The sequence below is a fragment of the Rana temporaria genome, chromosome 8 (assembly GCF_905171775.1).
Source record: "Rana temporaria chromosome 8, aRanTem1.1, whole genome shotgun sequence".
NCBI classification, from domain to species: Eukaryota; Metazoa; Chordata; class Amphibia; order Anura; family Ranidae; genus Rana; species Rana temporaria.
In genome coordinates, this window is record NC_053496.1 from 25,350,603 (window position 1) to 25,377,168 (window position 26,566).

Below are 26,566 nucleotides of genomic sequence, written 5' to 3' on the forward strand. Positions count from 1 at the left end.
CAGTCACCTGCCCCTTATCTATCCATCAGCAGTCATGTGCTCCCACTGAGGAGACATAAAATGCAATGTTGCAGTTAGGACTGCAGTTTACACAGAGCGCCTTGACGGGGCCTGCAGCTTACACATGCATTTGCAGATGTGTGCAACTAAGCCTCTGTTTTTAACGCACCAGTTAGACAGGGGAATTTGGTTGGTTGCTGATTGGTCGGTAAGTTTGAGCCTGGATATTCTATGTTTTTGTATGTTTATACGCCCATTCCAGCGCTCCTTATTATACCATTCATAGGTAGGGGCAGTGACTATTGTTTGTTGAATTTTTGTCATTGTGGTCAGGCAACGCACTAGCACCTTTGCTTCCATGTGCTTAGTGTGCAGTGTGTTCCTGCCCCTTTATTGAGGGCTGGGCTCCTCCAGTCACCTGCCCCTTATCTATCCATCAGCAGTCATGTGCTCCCACTGAGGAGACATAAAATGCAATGTTGCAGTTAGGACTGCAGTTTACACAGAGCGCCTTGACGGGGCCTGCAGCTTACACATGCATTTGCAGATGTGTGCAACTAAGCCTCTGTTTTTAACGCACCAGTTAGACAGGGGAATTTGGTTGGTTGCTGATTGGTCGGTAAGTTTGAGCCTGGATATTCTATGTTTTTGTATGTTTATACGCCCATTCCAGCGCTCCTTATTATACCATTCATAGGTAGGGGCAGTGACTATTGTTTGTTGAATTTTTGTCATTGTGGTCAGGCAACGCACTAGCACCTTTGCTTCCATGTGCTTAGTGTGCAGTGTGTTCCTGCCCCTTTATTGAGGGCTGGGCTCCTCCAGTCACCTGCCCCTTATCTATCCATCAGCAGTCATGTGCTCCCACTGAGGAGACATAAAATGCAATGTTGCAGTTAGGACTGCAGTTTACACAGAGCGCCTTGACGGGGCCTGCAGCTTACACATGCATTTGCAGATGTGTGCAACTAAGCCTCTGTTTTTAACGCACCAGTTAGACAGGGGAATTTGGTTGGTTGCTGATTGGTCGGTAAGTTTGAGCCTGGATATTCTATGTTTTTGTATGTTTATACGCCCATTCCAGCGCTCCTTATTATACCATTCATAGGTAGGGGCAGTGACTATTGTTTGTTGAATTTTTGTCATTGTGGTCAGGCAACGCACTAGCACCTTTGCTTCCATGTGCTTAGTGTGCAGTGTGTTCCTGCCCCTTTATTGAGGGCTGGGCTCCTCCAGTCACCTGCCCCTTATCTATCCATCAGCAGTCATGTGCTCCCACTGAGGAGACATAAAATGCAATGTTGCAGTTAGGACTGCAGTTTACACAGAGCGCCTTGACGGGGCCTGCAGCTTACACATGCATTTGCAGATGTGTGCAACTAAGCCTCTGTTTTTAACGCACCAGTTAGACAGGGGAATTTGGTTGGTTGCTGATTGGTCGGTAAGTTTGAGCCTGGATATTCTATGTTTTTGTATGTTTATACGCCCATTCCAGCGCTCCTTATTATACCATTCATAGGTAGGGGCAGTGACTATTGTTTGTTGAATTTTTGTCATTGTGGTCAGGCAACGCACTAGCACCTTTGCTTCCATGTGCTTAGTGTGCAGTGTGTTCCTGCCCCTTTATTGAGGGCTGGGCTCCTCCAGTCACCTGCCCCTTATCTATCCATCAGCAGTCATGTGCTCCCACTGAGGAGACATAAAATGCAATGTTGCAGTTAGGACTGCAGTTTACACAGAGCGCCTTGACGGGGCCTGCAGCTTACACATGCATTTGCAGATGTGTGCAACTAAGCCTCTGTTTTTAACGCACCAGTTAGACAGGGGAATTTGGTTGGTTGCTGATTGGTCGGTAAGTTTGAGCCTGGATATTCTATGTTTTTGTATGTTTATACGCCCATTCCAGCGCTCCTTATTATACCATTCATAGGTAGGGGCAGTGACTATTGTTTGTTGAATTTTTGTCATTGTGGTCAGGCAACGCACTAGCACCTTTGCTTCCATGTGCTTAGTGTGCAGTGTGTTCCTGCCCCTTTATTGAGGGCTGGGCTCCTCCAGTCACCTGCCCCTTATCTATCCATCAGCAGTCATGTGCTCCCACTGAGGAGACATAAAATGCAATGTTGCAGTTAGGACTGCAGTTTACACAGAGCGCCTTGACGGGGCCTGCAGCTTACACATGCATTTGCAGATGTGTGCAACTAAGCCTCTGTTTTTAACGCACCAGTTAGACAGGGGAATTTGGTTGGTTGCTGATTGGTCGGTAAGTTTGAGCCTGGATATTCTATGTTTTTGTATGTTTATACGCCCATTCCAGCGCTCCTTATTATACCATTCATAGGTAGGGGCAGTGACTATTGTTTGTTGAGCTAATTAGCATACCCGACGCGGAAAACGACGCGAACTCCACCCAGCGGGCGCCGAAGTATTGCATCCTAAGATCCGAAGGCGTACGAAGCCGTACGCCTGTCGGATCTTACCCAAATGCCGTTGTATCTTGGTTTGAGGATTCAAACTAAAGATATGATGCAGGAAATTTGAAAATACGCCGGAGTATCAGTAGATACGCCGGCGTATTTCATCTGTGAATCTGGCCCATAGTACATCCATACAGCTATAGTATAATTATAGTACGTCCATACAGCTATAATATAGTCATAGTAACTGTATATGTATTATAAATTTGTATGCGTATAACTGCTTATGTGTATATGTATTACAGTGGTCTTTTGTACATGTACAGTACTATAACTGTGTGTGTAGATTATTTGTTTTGTAACTGTGTATATGTATTAGTACCATGTATGTATTAGTACCATGTATGTATTAGTACCATGTATGTGTATATGTATTAGTACCATGTATGTATTAGTACCATGTATGTATTAGTACCATGTATGTATAAGTAACATGTATGTATAAGTACCATGTATGTGTATATGTATTAGTACCATGTATGTATTAGTACCATGTATGTATTAGTACCATGTATGTATTAGTACCATGTATGTATTAGTACCATGTATGTATTAGTACCATGTGTGTGTTAGTACCATGTGTGTATTAGTACCATGTATGTATTAGTACCATGTGTGTGTATATGTGTTATATTGTTGTATGTAGTGGTTTCCCCGGAGCTATCAATATATAAGTGCAGTTGCCCAACGCACATACAGGGGACACCAGGACACTCATGCTGGGACTTGTTGAAGTTTTTAGAAGTTGGAGTACACAGAGCTGTCCCGGGGACCATACCCAGTTGTATTTGTCAGTTTGGGATGGATCCGGGAAGGACGGAGAAGGACAGGGAAGGACGGGGAAGGTTCTGTGAATGTAGTGGGCAGATGGGTGCTGGCACTACTTACATGGGATGATCTGGATGACTCGGGCTTTCTTCATGTTTGCTGGCAGGTTTCCGGTCCTCATGTTCTCCTTCATTATTCGGACATTTGTCAGCTTCTAGAGATACAGAGAAATCACATTCTGCGATTATAATCCTGCAAAACTGGGCTACAGGCCTGTTATTAGGAAGAAAATCAAATCCTGAGAGGGAGCTGACTGAGGGGGCTGTCTGCTGAAGATCTGGTGCCTTTAAGGGCAGCGTGCCCTCCGGGCTGGACTAATCCTCTCTCATAGGAAAAAGAACCAAAGCCCAGTGTGCTCACAGAATATATACAGTCTCCCAGCATGCCTTCAGAGCCTGCCTCTCTGAGATTGGCCAGGGCTGTGTCAATATTTATGTCATCATCTGCATAGCTCCACACCTATCATCCAGAAACATCTTAGGCTCTCTGGATGTAGAAGGATCTATCAGACTGGCAGCATCTGAGCACACCGAGTAGACCTGACTAGTAGAGTGCAGCTACACTGACTACAGTGAGAAAATAAATGTACCATACCAAACCAATGACAGCCTCAATGACTACAGTGAGGCAACTACGTTTATGTATCAAAAATACAGCTCCACAAAATACAGTGAGCCAACACTAAATCTATATCTAATCCTAGCACCCCCCTAGTAGGGTGCTACACATATACTATATTTACACAAACATGGGGGGAGAATATACTAAAGGCAAATAGACTGTGAAAGTGCATGTGCTACAGAGCTTAGTAAGTGTAGCGATACTCTGCCGACGTCAATCATCCATTCATCTGCAAGCAATAATGCTGTTTTTTCATTTTTCTTGCATGTGATTGGGTATTTAGTAAATTCACCCCAGACTACTACCGCAGACATATACTGTATCAGGGGTAGGCAACCCAGGGCCCTCCAGCTGTTGCAGAACAACAAGTCCCATCATGCGTCTGGGAGTAATTGTAACTGCCAGCTTTGCAATGCCTCATGGGAAATGTAGTTCCACAACCGCTGGAGGGCCCCAGGTTGCACACCCCTTCTGTATATACATTTACTATATATTAGGTTGGCATCAATAACCGTTTATCAGCAAGTATGAGTACCAATACTTTCGGTCAAGTACTCTCAGATACAGAGTACCAATGCTTCTGCAGTGCGATTTGTGCCCATACAAAATGAATGTGCTCAAATCGTATTGCAAAGAATCGCATGTGATTTAAACAGAATGCAATGTGATTCCTGTCCAAATCACATGCGCTTTCCTGCACCGCTCCTGTGTGAACCCAAGCTTAAGTCACTATGACAAGCCTGGGTTTGCACAGGAGCAGTATGGGAAATCACATGCGATTCAGACAGGAATCACACCGCATTTATGTTCAAAGCACATGCGATTCTTTGCAGTATGGGTTCTGAGCCCATTCATTATGGGTTCAAATAGGGGCGGACTGACAACTCATGGGGCCCCTGGGCAATAGGAGATTATGGGGCCCCCCGGGGAATAGGAGGTTATGGGACCACACAGTATATATACACATACACACACATATATATATATACACACACACACACAAATACACACGCAAGTCTGTGCAGCCGGCCTGCACTGTAGCAGTAAAGCTACAGTGCATGGTTGGCAAAGTGGATATATGGGGGGACCCATGGCCCACAGTACCATACCATCAACACATAGATACCCTTGTAAGTAACACATAGGGTTTCCCCTTTGTCATTCTCAATATTTGTGACCATACTAGACCAATTAGGAATGCCTATATGTCATTGCAGATATATATTACATGCTTGCTCCTGATAAAGACGTCAAGTCATGAAACGCGTTGAGCCAACAGATGTCATGTTCTAATATCAATTATGTGTTCATATATTATATCAATTTACAGTGGATTCCGTCCACGAACTATCAAATTATTTTAATTTAACAAGAGTCATTAGATATCGGGTTCCCGTATCAAATCATGTGTTAGTATTTTTCTTGTGGACTGTTTACGAACACAAATTTGTTTTATATATGTAACTCAGATTTTATCTAGTCATTTTCATTCTTTTTTTAATGATAGGGATTAGAGCAGGGGTGCTCAACCTTTTGAAGAGCGAGGGCCACATAAGCCACTTAGTAACCAGTCGCGGGCCACAGTGAGCAGAGTGGGCAGATGACAGGACCATGTACACTCTGCATATGCAAAGCGGACACAGACACAGCCCACTCTACTCTATGGGCCCTCTGATCTGATAAAATGGAAGGGGACAGATTCTGTTTTGGAGGTAGGCGGGTGTAAAACGGACACTTGCCAACCCTCCATCCTAGAGCAGGAGGTCGCGGGCCACATCGGAGGGCTCCGAGGGCCACATGTGGCCCCCGGGCCAGTGGTTGGCACCCCTGGATTAGAGGAACCATAGACTATGCAGGTACCTACTGTATTTCAGTAGTGTAATGAGGTTTATTGGATTAACAGAAAATGCACAATATGCATCAAAACAAAATTAGGCAGGTGCATAAATTTTTCCAATAGAAAAATCACATCAATATTTAGTAGAGCCTCCTTTAGCAGAAATAAGAGCCTCTAGACCAATAGTTCTCAACCTTTCTAGTGCTGTGACCCCTTGATAAAATTTCCCAAGTTGTGGGGACCCCAACAGTAAAATTATTTTCGTAGAACCCAAGGCAAGACAAGTAATTTGCGCCCCTAACTCACCGACATTTAGTGCTTCCCGGGTTCCTTCCACTCGTACAGTATTAAAACCCTTATGGTACATTTTTGGATGTACCACTCTCTTTATTCTCCTTTCTTTCCCTTTTATCTCTCTCTATCCTCATTTCTTGGGGGTTTCTTTTCCCCACCCCTCTCTCTAGCCATCTTTCTTGTTCTTTCCCTTCTTTTTTCTTTGTTCCTCCACCTCTTTTCCTCTCCCTCCCATGTATTCTCTATTTTTATTCCTTCTCTTACTCTTTGGTGAGGGGTGTGGGGAATGGGATCAGTGGCAATGCTGGGGGGAGTTCTGATCAGCCAACTCAGGTGCTCTTAAATCAAGGTCATCTGCTGATCTGAGAACTGTAGTGGGGACTTTTAATGAACTATAATCACAGGTAGTGTTACTCACTGTGTCTCCGACTTTGTGGTGTGTCGCAGCAGTGACACCTCTACCGAAATCAGGAGATAGGGTCTCCTTCAGCCCCTCTCACTCCACATTCCTCACCAGTCAGCTGACCTCTAGTCTCTGCCCCCCAGCCATGCCGTAAACTGAATGGGCGGCTGCAAAGAGGCTGACTGGGTGGCCACAGGGTCCAGGGACAGCCCTGCTTTGCGACTGCAAAAAAGGCTGGGAGAGAGTTGCGGGCTTCAGGAACAGCCCAGGATTTGATGACCCCTGGCAAATCATCATTTGACCCCCAGGTTGAGAACCACTGCTCTAGACGCTTCCTATAGCCTGTAATGCAGGGTTTGACAAATTTGCTTGGAATCTAGGAGCCAGCTAAAAAAGTTAGGAGCCAGAAAACGCATCCTGTCCCGACGAGCTTGTGCGCAGAAGCGAACACATACGTGAGCAGCGCCTGCATATGTAAACAGTGTTCAAACCACACGTGTGAGGTATCGCCGCGATTGGTAGAGCGAGAGCAATAATTCTAGCACTAGACCTCCTCTGTAACTCAAAACATGCAACCTGTAGATTTTTTTTAAACGTCGCCTATGAAGATTTTAAAGGGTAAAAGTTTGTCGGCATTCCACGAGCGGACGCAATTTTGAAGCGTGACATGTTGGGTATGAATTTACTCGGCGTACCATTATCTTTCATAATATTAAAAAAATGGGGATAACTTTACTGTTGTCTTATTTTTTAATTAAAAAAAGTGTAATTTTTCCCCCAAAAAAGTGCGCTTGTAAGACCGCTGCGCAAATACGGCGTGACAGAAAGTATTGCAACGATCGCCATTTTATTCTCTAGGGTGTTAGGATAAAAAATATATATAATGTTTGGGGGTTCTAATTAGAGGGAAGAAGATGGCAGTGAAAAATAGTGAATAATTACCTTAGAATTGCTGTTTAACTTGTAATGCTTAACTTGTAATACCAACGGCCACCACCAGATGGCGCCAGCTCACACATCTGGTGGTAATAACTTGTAATACCAACGGCTCACCACCAGATGGCGCCAGCTCACAAAAAAAAAAAAAAGAATAATACATTTTTTTTTTTTTTTTGCCCACCTTCCAAGCCAAGTCGCCAGGACACCATTTCTAGTCGCCATGGCGACCTGGCGCCCGGGATTTGTCGAGCCCTGCTTAATGAGTGTCTGGATTCTGGATGAATGTATTTTGGAACATTCCTCCTTATAAAACAATCTCCAGTTCATTTAGGTTTGATGGTTGCCAAACATGGACAGCCCGCTTCAAAATCACCCCACAGATGTCCAATGATATTCAGGTCTGGGGACCAGGACGGCCATTCCAGAACACTGTACTTGTTCCTCTGCATAAATGCCGAGTAGATTTTGAGCCGTGTTTTGGGTCTTGTTGAAATAGTGTGAGCAGAAAAGGCTTCTTTGCCATCACTCTCCCATACAGCTTCTCCCTGTGCAAAGTGCACTGAATCGTTGAAGGATGCACAGTGACACCATCTGCAGCAAGTTGATGTTGTAGGTCTTTGGAGGTGGTCCGCGGGCTGTTTTTGACCGTTCTCACCATCCTTCGCCCTCGCCTCTCCAATATTTTATGTGGCTGCCACTTCTGGCCTTAACAAGAACTGTGCCTGTGGTCTTCCATTTCCTCCCAGTGGTCACTGACCCCTTATATCTCTGCCATAACTTTTTGTAGCCTTCCCCTAAACCATATTGTAGAACAATCTTTGTTTTCAGGTCATTTGAGAGTTGTTTTGAGACCCCCATGTTGCCACTCTTCAGAGGAGAGTCAAAGAGAACAACAACTTGCAATTGGCCACCTTAAATACCTTTTCTCATGATTGGATGCACAATGTCTATGAAGTTCAAGGCTAAAGGCGGCCATACACGGTTCAAATTTCAAAATAATTTTCTGTCGAAAATCGTATCAAAGAATTTTCGTATGAATTTCGCACCGTTAGTGGGCTGCAGCAACAGCCAATTTTCACGCGGCAAACAAATTTGAGAAATCCGACATCTTGGAAATTTTTTGAAAAACTAACGATTTTCTGATCAATGATAGGAGAATCGTGCAAGAAATGTAATAGAAAAAAAAATGCGCATGTGCAAGAAAAGAATATTCCCAGAGAGAAAAGAATATTCCCAGCAACATGAAGGTTTGGTCGGCCGAATTTTGAAAATCAATGGTGGCATCATCGGATCTGATTTTGAAAAGAAAATTTGTTCGAAATTCGACCGTGTATGGCCTGCTTTAACCACTTAAGGACCCCTTCACGCCGATATACGTCGGCAGAATGGCACGGCTGGGCACATCCATGTACCTGTACGTGGCCCTTTAAGCCTAGCCGTGGGGTCGCGCGCATGCACGCGACCCGGTCCGAAGCTCCGTGACCCGATCACCGCTGGAGTCCCGCGATCGGTCCCCGGAGCTGAAGAACGAGAAGAGCCGTGTGTAAACACAGCTTCCCTGTTCTTCACTGTGGCGCTGTCATTGATCGTGTGTTCCCTAATATAGCCCCGCCCCCCTACAGTTAGAAACACATATGAGGTCACACTTAACCACTAGAAGGCGCTAAGGGGTTAACTCCCAAACTGCAATTGTCATTTTCACAGTAATCAATGCATTTTTATTGCATTTTTTGCTGTGAAAATGACAATTGTCCCAAAAATGTTTTAAAATTGTCCGATGCGTCCGCCATAATGTTGCGGTCACGGAAAAAATCGCTCATTAGTAGTAAAAATGCAATAAAACTATCCCCTATTTTGTAAACACTATAAATTTTGCGCAAACCAATCAATAAGCGCTTATTGCGATTTGTTTTACCAAAAATATGTAAAAGAATACGTATCGATCTAAACTGAGGGGAAAAAGTTTTTTTATATATTTTTGGGGATATTTATTACAGCAAAAAGGAAAAAATATTTCATTTTTTTCAAAATTGTCGCTCTATTTTTGTTTATAGCGCAAAAAATAAAAACCGCAGAGGTGATCAAATACCAGCAAAAGAAAGCTCTATTTGTGGGGAAAAAAAGGACGCCAATTTTGTTTGGGAGCCACGTCGCACGACCGCGCAATTGTCAGTTAAAGCGACGCAGTGCTGAATCGCAAAAACTGGCCAGGTCCTTTACCTGCCTAAAGGTCCGGGTCTTAAGTGGTTAATTATTATTACATGTGACACTGTGGTATAGAGTACCAGAACATTTTGTAGATATGTAGACCTATTAATGCAATTACTATTCAATATAATATTGTGGCCCACCGCCTACTTCATTTAAAGTCCCACCTTCTTGCTTTTTTTTTGGCAAGTGGATATACTTGAGGCTCATTGCTGTTCGCCCCTTCTGAAAATGCTAGCTGCCTGGCTGTTTTGCTGATCCAATGCCTTTAGTACTTTGAGTATACTAAAGCCTTGTACACACAATCAGATTTTCCGACAACAATTGTGTGATGGAAAGGTTTTGTCAGATAATCCGACCATTTGTATGCTCCATTAGACAATTGTTGTTGGAATTTCTGACAACAAATGTTTTATAGCATGCTTTCAAATTTTCTGACGAAAAATGTCGGATTATCCGATCGTGTGTCGCTTGGGAATTTTTCCAAAAGTACAAAACACGCATGCTCCGAACCAATGCTATAGCAAACAGAAAATTCTCCAGCGCTCTGGTATTTCCTGCTAAAAGGGTAACGTGGTCCAATTACAGGGTGTTTTCAAAGGTCTTGCAGCCCTCCTTAGAACCATGGGAATTCATAAGGCTAAAAAAGAGAAAAGAGGGCGCACCGACCTAGTGTGATACCGTATAAAAGGGTTTTATTAAATGTATTAAAACAATGGTTATACCATACTTCCCAACATTTAAAGAGTCCACTGTGGGACAGTTGTTAAGCGGGGGGGGGGGGGGGGGTGTCCTGGGATCGAAGTTGTTGAGCGGGGGGCGTGGGGGGGGGGGGAATCATCGAAGTTGTTGAGCGGTACTGCCCATTCAGCTCCTCAGCTGAACCCGCCTCCTCCTTCAGTACTGCCAAATCAGCTCCGCCCGCCTCCTCCTTCGGTACTGCCAAATCAGCTCCGCCCGCCTCCTCCTTCGGTACTGCCCATTCAGCTCCGCTCGCTTGTTGAGCGGGAGGGTTGCTTGCAGTTCTTGAGCTCGGATCCTCTGTGCGGGAAATTTAACCCTTTTGCAGGACTGAGGCAATATGCAGTCAGTGCGCAGAATCCGTGCTTGTTGGGAGGTATGGTTATACTCACAAAATGAGTTGTAAAACAAGCTTTGACAAACAGTACAGCTGGTACGCAGCAGCGCCAGAAGAGCACGGTGACAACACGGATCGAGTTGTATCTGACCGGTGGTATGGCTGGCGCGTTTCTGGGGCGTACCTCTTTCCTCAGAGCCTTGGTGGTCTGTAGTTGCCGAACCAATGCTAACCATAAGACAACATCAGCAGAAGTTGCCCAAAGGGTGGCGCTAAAGAGCTGAAAAACCACTTAGTTTTCGTGTATGTTGCCTGAAAATGTTCTGCCGTCTGTATGCAGAACAAGTTCATGGCCAACGCCCTTCGGACAAACCTCCACGGATTTGTCCGATGGAAATGCGATCGTGTGTACGAGGCTTTAGATGTAGGTCAGCAAATGTCACCCCGTATTGCAGAGATCCCATTTGAACATTTTAATGGTTGTCATGTTTTCTTTAGGCTGTAAGGGCCATAGAGATCAGACATGTGACACGGGCGTGACGGGCACCTGGCATAGGACAGCTGTGGATTTCCCGGTAGACACTCACTCATCCAGTGACAGGATCTCTGATGAACATGGAAATGTGTTCACTTTACAAAGCAGTAAGCCGGGCCGGGCACACAATGCAGAGCTTTGTCATAGAGCTGTACTGTGCCCAGCTGGCGTCTGCCCAGCCGGATCTGGTATGCAGCTGTAATGCAATGTAACAGAATCCTGATGTGCAGATCAGATCCGGCTTTACTGCCAGGCTAGTTACTCAACACTGAGCCCAACTACAGCCAGAGAGAGGAAGAGACCGGGCACATCATCCTGTGAGAGTAATAATACTGCAGAAAAATAACATGTAGCATCAAAACATACAAACAAGCAAGCATGCATACTAACAAATTTAGACAGGCGCAGAGGAATTATCCCCAAGGACTTGATTACATACAGTGCCTTGAAAAAGTATTCACACCCCTTGAAACTTTCCACATTTTGTCATGTTACAACCAAAAACATAAATGTATTTTATTGGGATTTTATGTGATTGACCAACACAAAGTGGCACGTAATTGTGAAGTGGAAGGAAAATGATAAATGGTTTTAAACAAACATTTCTTACAAATAAATCTGTAAAAAGTGTGGGGTACATTTGTATGGCGCCCCCTGGAGTCAATACTTTGTAGAACCTCCTTTCACTGCAATTACAGCTGCAAGTCTTTTTGGGGGATGTCTCTACCAGCTTTGCACATCTAGAGAGGGACATTTTTGCAAAATATCTCAAGCTCTGTCAGCGTCTGAACAGCAGTTTTCAAGTCTTGCCACAGATTCTCAATTGGATTTAGGTCTGGACTTTGTCTGGGCCATTCTAACACATGAATATGCTTTAAACTAAACCATTCCATTGTAGCTCTGGCTGTATGTTTAGGATCGTTGTCCTGCTGTAAGGTGAACCTCCCCCCAGTCTCAAGTCTTTTACAGGTTTTTCTTCTAAGATTGCCCTGTATTTGGCTCCATTCATCTTCCCATCAACTCTGACCAGCTTCCCTGTCCCTGCTGAAGAAAAGCATCCCCACCACATGATGCTTCCACCACCATGTTTCACAGTAGGGATGGTGTGTTCAGGGTGATGTGCAGTGTTAGTTTTCCGCCACACATATAGGTAGATTCAGGTAGAATGCCACAGCTTTGCGGCGGCATAGCTTAAGGAATTTAAGCTACGTCGCCGTAAGTTAGTTAGGCAAGTACACGATTCACAATGTACTTGCCTGCTAAGTTATGACGGCGTAGCCTAAATCGGCGGGCGTAAGGGCGCCTAATTCAAATGTGTTGGGGGGGCGTTTAATGATAATGAGGCTTGACCTCACGTTTTTTAAGTACGCCGCACAGGCCTATTGATTTCGACGTGGATGTAAACGACGTAAATCCCGATTCGCGGACGACTTACGCAAACAACGTAAAAATTTCGAATTTCGCGGCGGGAACGGCGGCCATACTTAACATTACTATTCCACTAGGGCCTAGCTCTAACTTTACGCGGCCTATCTCTTACGCAAATGGCGTAAAAGTACTGCGTCGGCCGGGCGTACGTTCGTGAATCGGCGTATCTCCTCATTTACATATTCTACGCCGACCGCAATGGAAGCGCCACCTAGCGGCCATCCAAAATATTGCAATCTAAGATAGGACGGCGCAAGCCGTCGTATCTTAGATATGTTTAAGCGTATCTCTGTTTGAGCATACGCTTAAACATAAGTCGGCGTAGATTCTGAGTTAGGTTGACTTATCTACTGATAAGTCGGCCTAACTCTTACTGAATCTACCTAATAGTGTTTTGCTTTTAGGCCAAAAAGTAAAATTTTGGTCTCATCTGACCAGAGCACCTTCTTCCCCATGTTTGCTGTGTCCCCCACATGGCTTCTCACAAACTGCAAACAGGACTTCTTATGGCTTTCTTTCAACAATGTCTTTCTTCTTACCACTCTTCCATAAAGGTCAGATTTGTGGAGAGACGACTAATAGTTGTCCTGTGGACAGATTCTCCCACCTGAGCTGTGGATCTCTGCAGCTCCTCCAGAGTTACCATGGGCCTCTTGGCTGCTTCTCTGATTAATGCTCTCCAGCTAAACTGACAGGACGGGCAAGGACGGCCATGTCTTGGTAGGTTTGCAGTTGTGCCATACACTTTCCATTTTTGGATTATGGATTGAACAGAGCTCCATGAGATGTTCAAAGCTTGGAATATTTTTTTTAGAACCGAACCCTGCTTTAAACTTCTCCACAACGTTATCCCTGACCTGTTTGGTGTGTTCCTTGGCCTTCATGATGCTGTTTATTTACTAAGATTATCTAACAAACATCTGAGGGCTTCACAGAACAGCTGTATTTATACTGAGATTAAATTACACACAGATGGACTAAATTTACTAATTAAGGGCCAGATTCACCAAAGAGATACGACGGCGTTTCTCCTGATACGCCGTCGTATCTCTGTTTCTATCTATGCGACAGATTCATAGAATCAGTTACGCATAGATAGCCAGAAGATCCGACAGGTGTAATTGTTTTACACTGTCGGATCTTAGGATGCAATACCGCGGCCGCCGTTGGGTGGAGTTCGCGTCGTAAACCAGCGTCGGGTATGCAAATTAGCAGTTACGGCGGATCCCCGACGGATTTTCGCGTTCGCTACGTCGTCCGTAGTCAAGTTTCCCGTCGCAATTCTAGTCGTTATTTTACCTGCCCTAACTTTAGTCAGCAATCGTATTGCTGTCTAAAGTATGGCTGTCGTTCCCGCGTCGAAATTAAAAATTTAACGTCGTTTGCGTAACACGTCCGGGAATACGGAAGTACGCTACGCGCGTCGCCATTCGAAAAAATTACGGCACGGCGGGAGTTAGGAAATGGAGTATGCGCAGTAGGTCCGGCGCGGGTGCGCGCCTAATTTAAATGGCACAGGCCCATTTGAATTGGCCCGCCTTGCGCCGGAGTAGTTTTCATCGCAAGTGCTTTGTGAATCAGGCACTTGCGATGAAAACTTGCGGCGGTGTAACGTTACGCCGCCGCAGTTCTATGTGAAACTGGCCCAAAGTGACTTCTAAAGGCAATTGGTTCCACTAAATTTTAGTTATTAGAGGTATCAGAGTAAAGGGGGCTGAATATAACTTTTCACATCATTATTTGTAAAAAAAAAAATTGAAAACCATTTATCATTTTCCTTCCACTTCACAATTATTTGCCACTTTGTGTTGGTCTATCACATAAAATCCCAAAAAATACATTTACATTTTTGGTTGTAACATGACAAAGTGTGGAAAATTTCAAGGGATATGAATACTTTTTCAAGGGGCGGTAGGAGGGCACTAAAATTAAGAAGTCGAGAAGAAGAACATGTTTTTTTTTTTTAACCACTTGACAACCGGGCCTATTTTGGCACTTCTCTCCTTCATGTAAAAATCTAATTTTTTTTTGCTAGAAAATTAATCAGAACCCCCAAACATTATATATTTTTTTTTAGCAGACCTCCTAGGAAATAAAATGGCAGTCATTGCAACTTTTTTTTCTCGCACGGTATTTGCGCAATCATTTTTTAAACACCTTGTTTTGGGAAAAAAAACGGTTTCACAAATTAAAAAATAACAAAACAGTAAAGTTAGCCCGATTTTTTGGTATAATGTGAAAGATGATGTTACGCCGAGTAAATAGATACCTAACATGTCACACTTTAAAATTGCGCACACTCATGGAATGGTGCCAAACTTCGGTACTTCAAAATCTCCATAGACGACGCTTTACATTTATTTACAGGTTAATATTTTCGAGTTACTGAGGAGGTCTAGTGCTAGAATTGTTGCACACGCTCTAACGCACGCGACGATACCTCATATGTGGGGTTTGAACGGCGTTTACATATGTGGGCGGGACTTGCATGCGTGTTCGCTTCTGCGCGCGAGCTACCGGGGATAGGGGCGTTTTAAAAATTTTTTTTTTTCATTTTATTTTTATTTTACTTCATTTTTTTATTTTTACACTTTTTTTTTTTATCACTTTTATTCCTATTACAAGGAATGTAAACATCCCTTGTAATAGGAATCAGTGTGACAGGTCCTCTTTATGGAGAGATGTGGGGTCAATAAGACCCCACATCTCTCCTCCAGGCTTACAAGCACGAAATCGGTGAAAAAACATTCACCGATCTCACACCGACAGCCGCAATTGCGGCTTTGTTTACTTTTGGGTACTGGGCGTGACGTCATAACGTCGCGCCCGGACCTCCGACGATCATAGAGATGACTGTGACCGTCTGGTCACCAGTCATCTCTATGGTTCTTCAGCGAGCGCCGGCCGATTCGCTCTCCGGGCCCCCGATGGCACGGGAGAGCCCGGAGAAGCACCCGATGACGGCGAGGGGAGGGGGGACGTCCCCTCCCGCTGCCTATAAGAACGATCAAGCGGCGGAACTACCGCTTTGATTGTTCTTATTGTGCAGAGAATCGCCGGCTGAAGACGGTGATATCTGAATGATGCCTGTAGCTGCACCCATCATTCAGATATCACCGCACAAAGGGGAGGACGTTAATTCTCGTACTGCGGTGGGCAAGTGGTTAATATCACTTTAAATACAATTTTAAACATTCACCATAGTGTGCACCTGTCCTCCATAGCATTATGTTTTATCTATAGAGAGGGCATAGCAGCAGCCCTTCTCTTTCACCAATTAAACCTCCTAGGGGAGCTGTCTAAAACAGGAGGGGAGTCACTGCTATGGCTCATTCATTTGTACATTGCAGCTTAAGCTACTGAACTCGGTAAACAACAGGCTTTTAAAAAAGGAAGAAAACTAGCCTAGAGCCCCACCCAGTGGCTGAAATATTCATATGCAATAGCTATTGAAAGAAAATCTATATAGAAAACACTATACATGTGGAAAACTTACCTTGAACTCCTGCTCCAGGCCGACTTTCTCAAAGTGAGGTGCTGGGCTGTACAGAGTCTGAAGGTGTTTTTCTAAAGAGGCCACATCAAGTTCTGTGTCTCCATAGAGGTAGTATTCCAGTAAGGCTTGGTAGATGAATGAATACTGCATCTAAAACAATATGGGAAGGGAGGGGGAAGGGGAACTGATGAAACGGGCTATTGATGTTTATATTATAGATTTTTGGTAAAGTGGTTGTAAACCTCAGACATGAAATATGAACAAAGCCTATCCTTCTATAGTGTGTTCCTCTGCTATCTTCATTAGTCACTTCTGACAAGTTTTTTTGACAAAAAAAAAAAAAAAAAAGATGACAGTGAGGGAGCTCCAGTCCACAGTCTGTGATTGACAGCCACGGCTTTGCTCGTCACGGGTGACATTTGGAGAACACTGCGCATTTTCTCAATGAATGCAAGGCATTCTCTGATAGGGTTATATGGATATCATGAGGTCACCACCCTGCCTTTCCACCTTGTCCAATCAGAGAAGCCAATGCATTCAATGAAAAAATGCAGAGTGTTGCTCAAGTGAACCTCCTGCATTCCGTAGGCAGCAGGCCAACCACTTGACACGGGACCCAGAAGATAATGGATAGCACTGTAATAGCTGTGCCTGCTAGGGATTGACTTGATTATCGGTGCAGCCCAGGGCCGATCCTAGGCAGGGTGCACGGGGTGCTCCGCACCCAGGCGCCGCAGAGGTGGGGGAGCCGAAGCTCCAAAGTGCTCCCCTCCCTCCTCCTTGTCTGTGTCCAGAGGCAGAGCGCATGTAGCGGGTGCTGCGGTTCCCCATCCCGCTTGCTCTCTCCGCTGGCAACTGACAAGAGTGCATACCTCCCGCTGTCCCCGGAATCCGGGCTGGGTACCACAGCAGGGCTTAATACCGAAACACATTCCAGTACTAGACTCCACTAATTAATGCTGTCCAGTGTGCATGGAGGAGTCTCCTGTCTGCCCCGCCCCCTCCGCGTGTGTCGGCTCTTCTCCCATTGGCGGTGTGAAGAGAAATGCTCTGAGTGCCACCCTCCAAGTAACCAAAGATGCCAAGTATACCCCGCCCCCCCCGCAAAGTGCTTCTGCTCCAGCGCGCCTGAGCTACAGGGATTGCATTGACAAGTACTGATCTATGGGGACACCTGATGTGGGGGGCTCTGATGGGGGATACCTGCTGTGGGCTCTGATGGGGGACACCTGCTGTGGGGGGCTCTGATGGGGACACCTGCTGTGGGGGGCTCTGATGGGGGATACCTGCTGTGGGCTCTGATGGGGGACACCTGCTGTGGGGGGGGGGCTCTGATAGGGGACACCTGCTGTGGGGGGGCTCTGATAGGGGATACCTGCTGTGGGCTCTGATGGGGGACACCTGCTGTGGGGGGCTCTGATGGGGACACCTGCTGTGGGGGGGCTCTGATGGGGGATACCTGCTGTGGGCTCTGATGGGGGACACCTGCTGTGGGGGGGGGGCTCTGATAGGGGACACCTGCTGTGGGGGGGCTCTGATAGGGGATACCTGCTGTGGGCTCTGATGGGGGACACCTGCTGTGGGGGGGCTCTGATAGGGGACACCTGCTGGGGGGGCACTGATGAGGGACACCTGCTGGGAGGCTCTGATGAGGGACACCTGCTGGGGGGGCACTGATGAGGGACACCTGCTGGGGGGACTCTGATGGGGGACACTAATCAAGACTTCTTAGGGGAACATCTCTGTGTTTGAGTCGTAGCCATAGAAACATGTGTAAAGGGGAGGAGTTAGTAAGATGACTACGCCCATGTGGGGGCGCCAGAAATATTTCTGCACCCAGGCGTCCCTGACCTTAGGATCTGCCCTGGTGCAGCCGATAATTCACTTTTTTGAAGTATCGCTATCCGGCACAATTGTACCCGATATTACCGATCTTGCTTAAAGGGGTTTTACCGCTCGCCCACCGGGATGCCCGGGCTCTGTCGTCCCACCGGGAGGCCCGAGCAACCAGCTAGCACATCTGCCGGCTGGCCGAAGACCCGAACAAAGCCGATGCTTTGTTCAGATCTCGGATCTAGTAATACGGAAGCGATGTCATGACAGTTTTAGTTTTTGATCTCGGTCTTTCCAGCCTGAAGGAGAGATGTGGGGTCTTATAGACCCCAGATCCCTCCATAAAGAGGACCTGTCACTGCCTATTACTGTCACAGGGGTATGTTTACATTCCTTGCGACAGCAATAACAGTGAAAAAAAAAGTGTACTTTTTTGTCTTGCCCGGTGTCCATCGGCGGCCTTGTCCGGTGTCCGTCTGCGGACTTGCGCAGAGCCCATCCAGCCTTGTGGGTGTCCATCTGCGGCTTGCCCGGCTCCTCTTGGCGGCCTTGTCCGGCGTCCATCGGCGGCCTTGTCCATCTGCTGTCTTGCCCGGCGTGTATTTTTGAGTTTGGCGCCTTAGCCAAGCTGTACAGAGCCAGATTTCCTGTCTGTTTGGCTTCTCTCGGCTACTCTTGCGGTCCTGCGGGCGGAGCTGAACGTGGCCGAGCCTAGCCGAGTGCGCAGTACACTCAGCTCGGTCTTTTTCGGCGGTGCGCAGAGACAGCAGGATCGGCGTATATCGCGCACCCACGATTTTCCCCTGATTTTAAGAGGAAAAAAGTGCGCGTTATACGCCGATAAATACGGTATTTGCTCCCAATGCATTTACATTGACATCAGCGGAAGCGTTTGAGAAGCGGCAAAGCCTGGCAAACGACACATGTTGGGTCAATTTTGATGCAACGCAACCATGTGAACAACACTGGGCGCTGCAATGCACACAATTTGGACAGGCGTTGGTGGAGCTTCAAAAACGCTTATAAAATGCCTTCTTTTAAAGTTAAAGTAAACTTGGCCTAAAGCAGCGTTTTACATTTATTCTACTTACATCAGTCTGAACCATTTGAGGCCGCTGGCTTCGGATTTTCAAAACAAAGTGAAACACGTCCACCTTCTTTTCCTCATTCATCATGTCTATAATGGCATCTATGACGATGAAGGTTCCCGTCCGCCCCACACCAGCACTAGAAAACACAAAAAGACATGCAGGTTCAATAGACTGATTCCATTTCACTCTGTGTTTGATGAAAATTAAACAAATAGTATTTATTATTAGTAGATGATTTAAAATGATCAATTACCAATTGAGGTTGTTTAGCACCATCACCCCTTTGCAAGAGAAAAAAAAAAAAGGAAAAAACCCAATTGGGGAATGTGAGACTTTCAGGGTGCTGTTCACTTAGTCAAGATACAACAATTTTAATAAAAAATATTTATTATTACATACAAAAAGAGAGAAAAAGTGTACAATAATACATCTCCTCCATACAATTATTCCACACTTAATGTTCTACATGTTTCGCCCTGCGGCTTCCTCAGGAACATTCGTGGATATTCTGTTCTATTCCAATATGAATATGAATGCTCCCATTATTTACATATGAATGACGGTTATTTACATGTAAACACAGGGGCCCAGATTCACATAGAGATACGACGGTGTATCTCCTCATACGCCGTCGTATCTCTGACTTAGGCCGGTCGTATCTATGCGACTGATTCATAGAATCAGTTACGCATAGATATGCCTAAGATTCCGACAGGTGTAACTGTGTTACACCGTCGGATCTTAACTGCAATTTAAAAATGGCCGCTGGGGGTGTTCTCGCTGATTTACGCAGAGAATATGTAAATCAGCGAGATACGCCAATTCACGAACGTACGCGGGCCCAACGCAGTCACTTTACGACGTTTACGTAACGGTTTTCCCGGCGTATAGTTACCCCTGCTTCTTTGAGGCGCAGCCAATGTTAAGTATGGCCGTCGTTCCCGCGTCAATTTTTTTTTTTACGTCGTTTGCGTACGCCGATTCACAAACGCCTAGCGACGTCATTGGGAGAAATGCACGCCGGGGAAATTTGCGGACGGCGCAAGCGCATTTAAATCGCGCCTGAGTTTAATAGTACACTCCCCCTAGCCGCGGAATTTGAATTCCGCCGAGGGATTTACGATCCGCCGCCGCAATTTTGGAGGTAAGTGTTTTGTGAATTACCCACTTGCCTCTCAAACTTGCGGCGGCGGATCTTAAATCACATAGGTTACGTGGATCTAAAGATCCGCTGATCGATGTGAATCTAGCCCAGGGTCTGCAGTTGAGTCATCTGTACACTACAATAGGGCAGAGCTGGGCAGCATTAGTAGCAGCATTCCACGCCGAGATATCAGGACACAGCAAGGGACTAAAACTTCAAGGGACAAGGGAATTTAAACTGGGATAGTTGGCAAGTATGAGGCAGCTGCTTTCGGCCCCACAACAATGACAGGGCCCAGAGCAGCTGCCCCTTTTGCCCTGCCTTAAAGCGGAGTTCCGGCCACAATTTCACTTTTTAAATATAAATACCCCTGTAATACACAAGCTTAATGTATTCTAGTAAAGTTAGTCTGTAAACTAAGGTCCGTTTTGTTAGGTTGTTACAGCATTTAGACACTTTATAAAATAGAAATTGACTGGGGCCATCTTAAGTGTGGGCATCATGAAGCCAGACTGTATGACTTCCTGGATTTCAGCCTTGCAAATCTCGCACATGCTCAGTGCTGCACAAGCAGTGTCAGATCAGGTTTCAGCACCTGTGCTGTCCAAGTCACATGATTCTTTGAGACTGGGGAATGCACAGACTCCTGGAAAGTTACACCCACTACATTCCCAGGAGTCTGTGCGGTGTAGGTTAGGAAGCATTAAGCACCTAGGTGCAGGAAGTGGGAAGATTAACTATTCTGCCTAGCAACAACACTTTGAAGGCATCTAAAAAAAAAAAAAAAATTCGTAAAGGACTAATGACATTTTTTTAAAACTACTGATGTAATGTTATATTTATGGGTGGAACTCCACTTTAAAGACAGCCCTTCACCCTAATTAATAAAGCATTGACATCATAAAGTGCAAAAAAAAAGGTGCAATAAGTTGTTCACAGATTATCCTATTGTAATATCACATATCAACTATTTGAACCCACACTATTTTTGATTACATTATTGTAGTTCTTTGATATAAAAATGTTTCCCCTTTTTCACCAGAAGTATTAAAATAACACATGAACGACATATATTTTATCATTTTACATTTGGATATAATATATACATTTAGCTTTATACTGTATATTGTCTATTTTTTGTACCATCATTTTTCTTCACATAAAAGTTTGGAAACAACATTTTTTTAAAAATAATAATGCAATATTATGAACAACCACTAGAGGTCCCTAGCAGATTAATTAACACAGGTCCGTGCTGGGGAACTTCTTGTCGGCAGAGCGCGACACGCGGCTGGGCTCTTAAAGGCGACGTACAAGGTACATGCCTGTGCCCAGCCGTGCCATTCTGCCGACGTATATCGGCGTTATGCGGTCCTTAGGTGGTTAAGGACCTCACATGCCTTAATAATGGGGTCCCTGTTCAGATATCCAAACAGTAACCTTTGCGTTACAGATTTTCTGCACGTGCGTTTTTGATGCGTTGCTGTGTATTTTTGATGCGTTCTGTTGTCTTTTTTCCCCCCTTTTTTTCCTTCATCACAATTCAGGACATGTGCATTCCGCTGCATTTTTGATGCTTTTTGTTGCATTCCATACAGAAAAAATGCAACATGTGTTACTTTTGCTGACTGCACTGGAACACTCTGCACTGGTATGAACGAGGGCTATTGGAATCAATGTTCAGTCCATGCATTTTTGGTGCAGAATAAAAATGAACTGGACTGCAGTTAGTGTGAACCAGCCCCGAGTGTTCATAGCTATTCATGGTTGTATTACACTACTGGAGCCACTAGGTGGAGTGTTTGTCCAATAAATGACACTCCTTTTATCATACACTATATTGTCAAAAGTATTGGGACACACGCCTTTACACGTACATTATTGTTATACAGGATTTATTGCGCCAGCAGTTTGTGCAGCGCCTAACAAAATAAAGGCAGACATTACAGTTACATTGCAATTTGGTACAAGAAGAATCAGAGGTCACGGAGCTTCGGACCGGGTCGCAGGAGCGTGCCCGTGACCCACGGCTGGGCACTTAAAGAGGACCTACCTGTACGTGCTTGTGCCCAGCCGTGCCATTCTGCCGACGTATATGTGCAGGAAGCGGTCCTTAAGCGGTTAAGGAGCCCAAAGACTGTACGCATCCAAGACTGTTGGACTGGAAGATCTGGTGGTTTAAGGTACCAGTGCTGTTGAAGAGTAGCCAGGTGGGCTAGTATTTTCAGTTACCTTCTAAACAACGTCTAAACCCCTGCGTGGGACTCCTGAGTGGACTTTTGTTTTTTCCTTATTTAATAAACGTGGGCTACCAGGCCCTTAACGATATATACGCCTGTTTGGTGTGGACTCACTACACAAAAATGCATCTACCACGAGAGCCAACAACCCCCAATGTCACATTTGATTACCGTATTTATCGGCGTATACCACGCACTTTTTTGCCCTGAAAATCAGGGCAAAAACGTGGGTGCGCGATACACGCCGATACCCGCGCCGAGTTTGAATTACTGCGCCGGCATATAGTCGGGCAGGCTCGGCTCCTCTCGCGGTCACGTCCTGTGCGTCCTGTACGCGAGAGGAGCCGAGCGTGCCCGACTATACCTGAGTGTACTGCGCTCGGTATATGCCGGCGCAGTAATTCAAACTCGGCGCGGGAAGCAGGGATCGAGCGGGGAGGACACCGCAGAAGGACGCCGGAGCCGACGAGGAGGACACCACCGAAGCCGCAGACGGACGCCGGACCCGATGGACGCCGCGCAAGACACCAAAACTGTAAGTACTAAAATGTTTTTTTTTACAGGAATGCGGGTCCACTTTAGGGGTGCGCGCTAAACGCCGGAGCGCGCAATACCCCGATAAATACGGTATATTGCCAAAAACATTAAATGACGCATTGGCTTTTGTGTATTACGTTATTGCAGGTTTCATGTTTGTGTTTTTCTTCATCAAGGATGAATCCATTACAGGAATTGAGGGAGGGACAATGACACATGTAAGAATGAGAACACTCCCGTGAAGGTCACATCAAGAATTCCTTTCCTTCGTAAATATTATAGTAGAAATCCAAAACCGTTGACCATACCAGGACGATAACGAATGAAAACGGAATGTAAAATGCAGATCTAGAAATAATCAATGGCAAACAACATGGAGAATGGGGGACAATTCCGGGGACAGTCTCTGGAAATCACAGACAGGTAGGTGACCCCTATGTAGGTCATGGGATGCACGCTTTGTATAGAATTTCTCCTGTGTAAAGCAGGGTGCATTGGAGGCGACCATGAAAGCCACCGTCCTTGAACACGGAAGCCCAGGATGTCTATAGTTGGCAGCAGGTGATGACCACACTGACAGCCAGGGTCAGGCTCCTTCCTGAAATAGTTTTATGGGATATCCTGGCATGCTATATATTCATTGTATAGTGTTGTGTCCTTCCTGCAATGTCCACACTGGATACAAGCAAGCCATTATTTCCTGCGTGTATTCAGTGGCGTCACTAGGGTTGGTGTCACCCGGTGTGAAAAAAAATGGTGTTACCCCCCCCCACCAACTATAGTCCCCCCTATAGTACAGACCCCCCTCCCACAGTATAAATCCCCCTCCCTCAGTACAGACCCCCTCCATCAATCCCCCCTCAGTATAAACCTCCCTCCTCAGTAAGACACCCCCTCAGTGCAGACCCCTCCATCAGTACAGAAACCACCACCTCAGTGCAGACCCCTCCATCAGTACAGAAACCCCCACCTCGGTGCAGACCCCCCATTGGTGCAGACACCCCCACTTCTGAGCAGACCCCCCATCAGCACAGACACCCCCACCTCAGTGCAGACCCCTCCATCAGTACAGAAACCCCCACCTCGGTGCAGACCCCCCATTGGTGCAGACACCCCCACTTCTGAGCAGACCCCCCATCAGCACAGACACCCCCACCTCAGTGCAGACCCCTTCATCAGTACAGAAACCCCCACCTCGGTGCAGACCACCCATTGGAGCAGACACCTCCACCTCTGAGCAGACCCCCCATCAGCACAGACACCCCCACCTCTGAGCAGACCCCCCCATCAGCACAGACCCCTCCACCTCAGTGCAGACCCCCCCATCAGTACAGACGCCCCCACCTCAGTGCAGACCCCCCCAGCCGTACAGACACCCCCTCCCTTCAGTGCAGACCCCCCATCAGTATAGACACCCCCCTTACAGACCTCAGAACAGCAGATACACACAGCGGTGTGTGTCCCTCGAGCGCGGGGTCTCCTCCTCTGTGGGAGGCGGAGGGGGAAGCTGCTTCGTTCCGCTCCGCTGAGGGACACAGCCGTAGCGCGAGGCAAAGGCAGCGGACGGTGTTAGGGGTGCTGTTCTTTACGGGGATCACCCCTCTGGCGGGTGTCACCTAGGTGCAGCCCGCGCCCGCCTAGCAACACCACTGCGCGCATTAGACATACTGATGTAATGTACAACATTTAGGGATGAACAAAATTGGGATATTTTGTTCTTTTGGTTAAATATTGGCGGCAGGGGAGAAGGTGAAATTAGGTGTTTTTTGGCGTTTTATTTCAAGGATGCAATGGGCTTTAAAGTAGAACTATGATTAACGTATATAATCATAAACAGTGGAACCTCGGATTACGGGTATATTCCGTTCCAGGAGAATTCTCGTAATCCAAAACACTCGCATATCAAAGCAAGTTTCCCCATAGAAGTCAATGGAAACAAATATAATCCTCGTAACGAATGACCCGAAAAAAGAAATGAAACAAAAACAAAAAACACATTTTTCAGCAGTGCACATGTCTATTTGATATTGAGGAATAGACAAAATAGAACAATAACCCTAAGGCTCCGTTTATCAACAAAGTCAAGTGATCACTATGTCAGTATTGACAATGAATTTATTTATCAACAAAGCCATGTGATTACCAGGTCAGCGCGGAAAATATGGTGATCACATGACTTTGTTAGAAAACAAAGCCACTTGATTTTTTTTTTGTTTCAATTCCACTTTATGCAAGCAGTCCGCATGGTAAAATGTACGCATGGCTAATTTTGACAACATTTTGTCAAAGATAAAATAAGTAATATCTTATTAGGTAAAATTGACCTGCTCATTCTTAAAGTGGAGTTTTCATCCCAAATGTTTTTTTCATTATTGTGCTCATTAGACCTAAAAAAGTAAAAAAATAAAAAAAAGTTTGGCTGTGGAACCCTCGCTTTAAAGTTTTTTTTTAACATTAGATTGAGGCCAATTACGGGAAGCAGAATCGGGTCACCAGTTGCGCTCTATACGGCGCCTGCGCACCGACGTTCGGCTACTTTCGGAAACTCGTGACGCGATGTATGCGACGGTCGGAAGGCTGTCAATCAAATAGGAACGCCCAGTCCCGCAGACCATACCCGGAAGCGGCGAAGAACATCTCTCTCTAAAACGGTAAGTACTGCATTGATTTAAAAAAAAAACACCCGATTGTGCTTCCCGTAATTAGCCTCAATCTAATGTTCAAAATTAGTTTTTCGGGTGAACCCCCGCTTTAAGCTGTGGTTTGGCCCCGCCCTCTCTATCTCCCGATTGACACCAGCAGGAGCCAAAAGTGCCACTGCTGTGTCTCAGCGAATCAGGAGGGAAAGTCCCGGAAGGCCAATTCACTCGTGGACATCGCTGGACAGAGATGGGGCTCAGGTAAGTATTGGGGGACTGAGGGGGCTGCTGCACACAGAAGGCTTTTTATCTTAATGCATAAAATGCATTAAGATAAAAAAAACTTCTGACTTTACAACCACTTTAATAACCTTTATGGGCTAGATTCAGGTAGATTTGTGCATTGTTACGGTGGCGTAGCGTATCGTATTTACGCTACGCCGCCGTAAGTAAGTGAGGCAAGTGCTGTATTCACAAAGCACTTGGCTCCTAAGTTACGGCGGCGTAGCGTAAATGGGGCCGGCGTAAGCGCGCCCAATTCAAATGAGGATGAGGGGGGGCGTGTTTTATGTAAATGGCTGGTGACCCGACGTGATTGACGTTTTTAACGAACGGCGAATGCGCCGTCCGTGTACATATCCCAGTGTGCATTGCTCCAAAGTACGCCGCAAGGACGTATTGGTTTCGACATGAACGTAAATTACGTCCAGCCCCATTCACGGACGACTTGCGCAAACAATGTGAAATTTTCAAATTTCGACGCGGGAACGACGGCCATACTTAACATTGGCTACTCCACCTAGGGGGCAGCTTTATCTTTACGCGGCGTATCTCTTACGGAAACGGCGTATCTTTACTGCGACGGGCAAGCGTATGTTCGTGAATCGGCGTATCTAGGCATTTGCATATTCTACTCTGAACTCAACGGAAGCGCCACC

General features: G+C 45.9%; 1 protein-coding gene across 1 annotated transcript in view; it reads right to left on the reverse strand.

Moving 5' to 3' along the window:
- PTPRE (protein tyrosine phosphatase receptor type E) overlaps positions 1-26,566 on the reverse strand; it is a 327,572-nt gene that overhangs the window by 40,804 nt on the left and 260,202 nt on the right. Inside the window, exons 12-14 of the mRNA XM_040361419.1 lie at positions 19,069-19,204; positions 16,145-16,294; positions 3,366-3,459 (exon numbers count right to left, since the gene is read on the reverse strand). Coding sequence (XP_040217353.1) covers positions 3,366-3,459; positions 16,145-16,294; positions 19,069-19,204 — 380 coding nt within the window. The remainder of the gene's footprint in view (positions 1-3,365; positions 3,460-16,144; positions 16,295-19,068; positions 19,205-26,566) is intronic.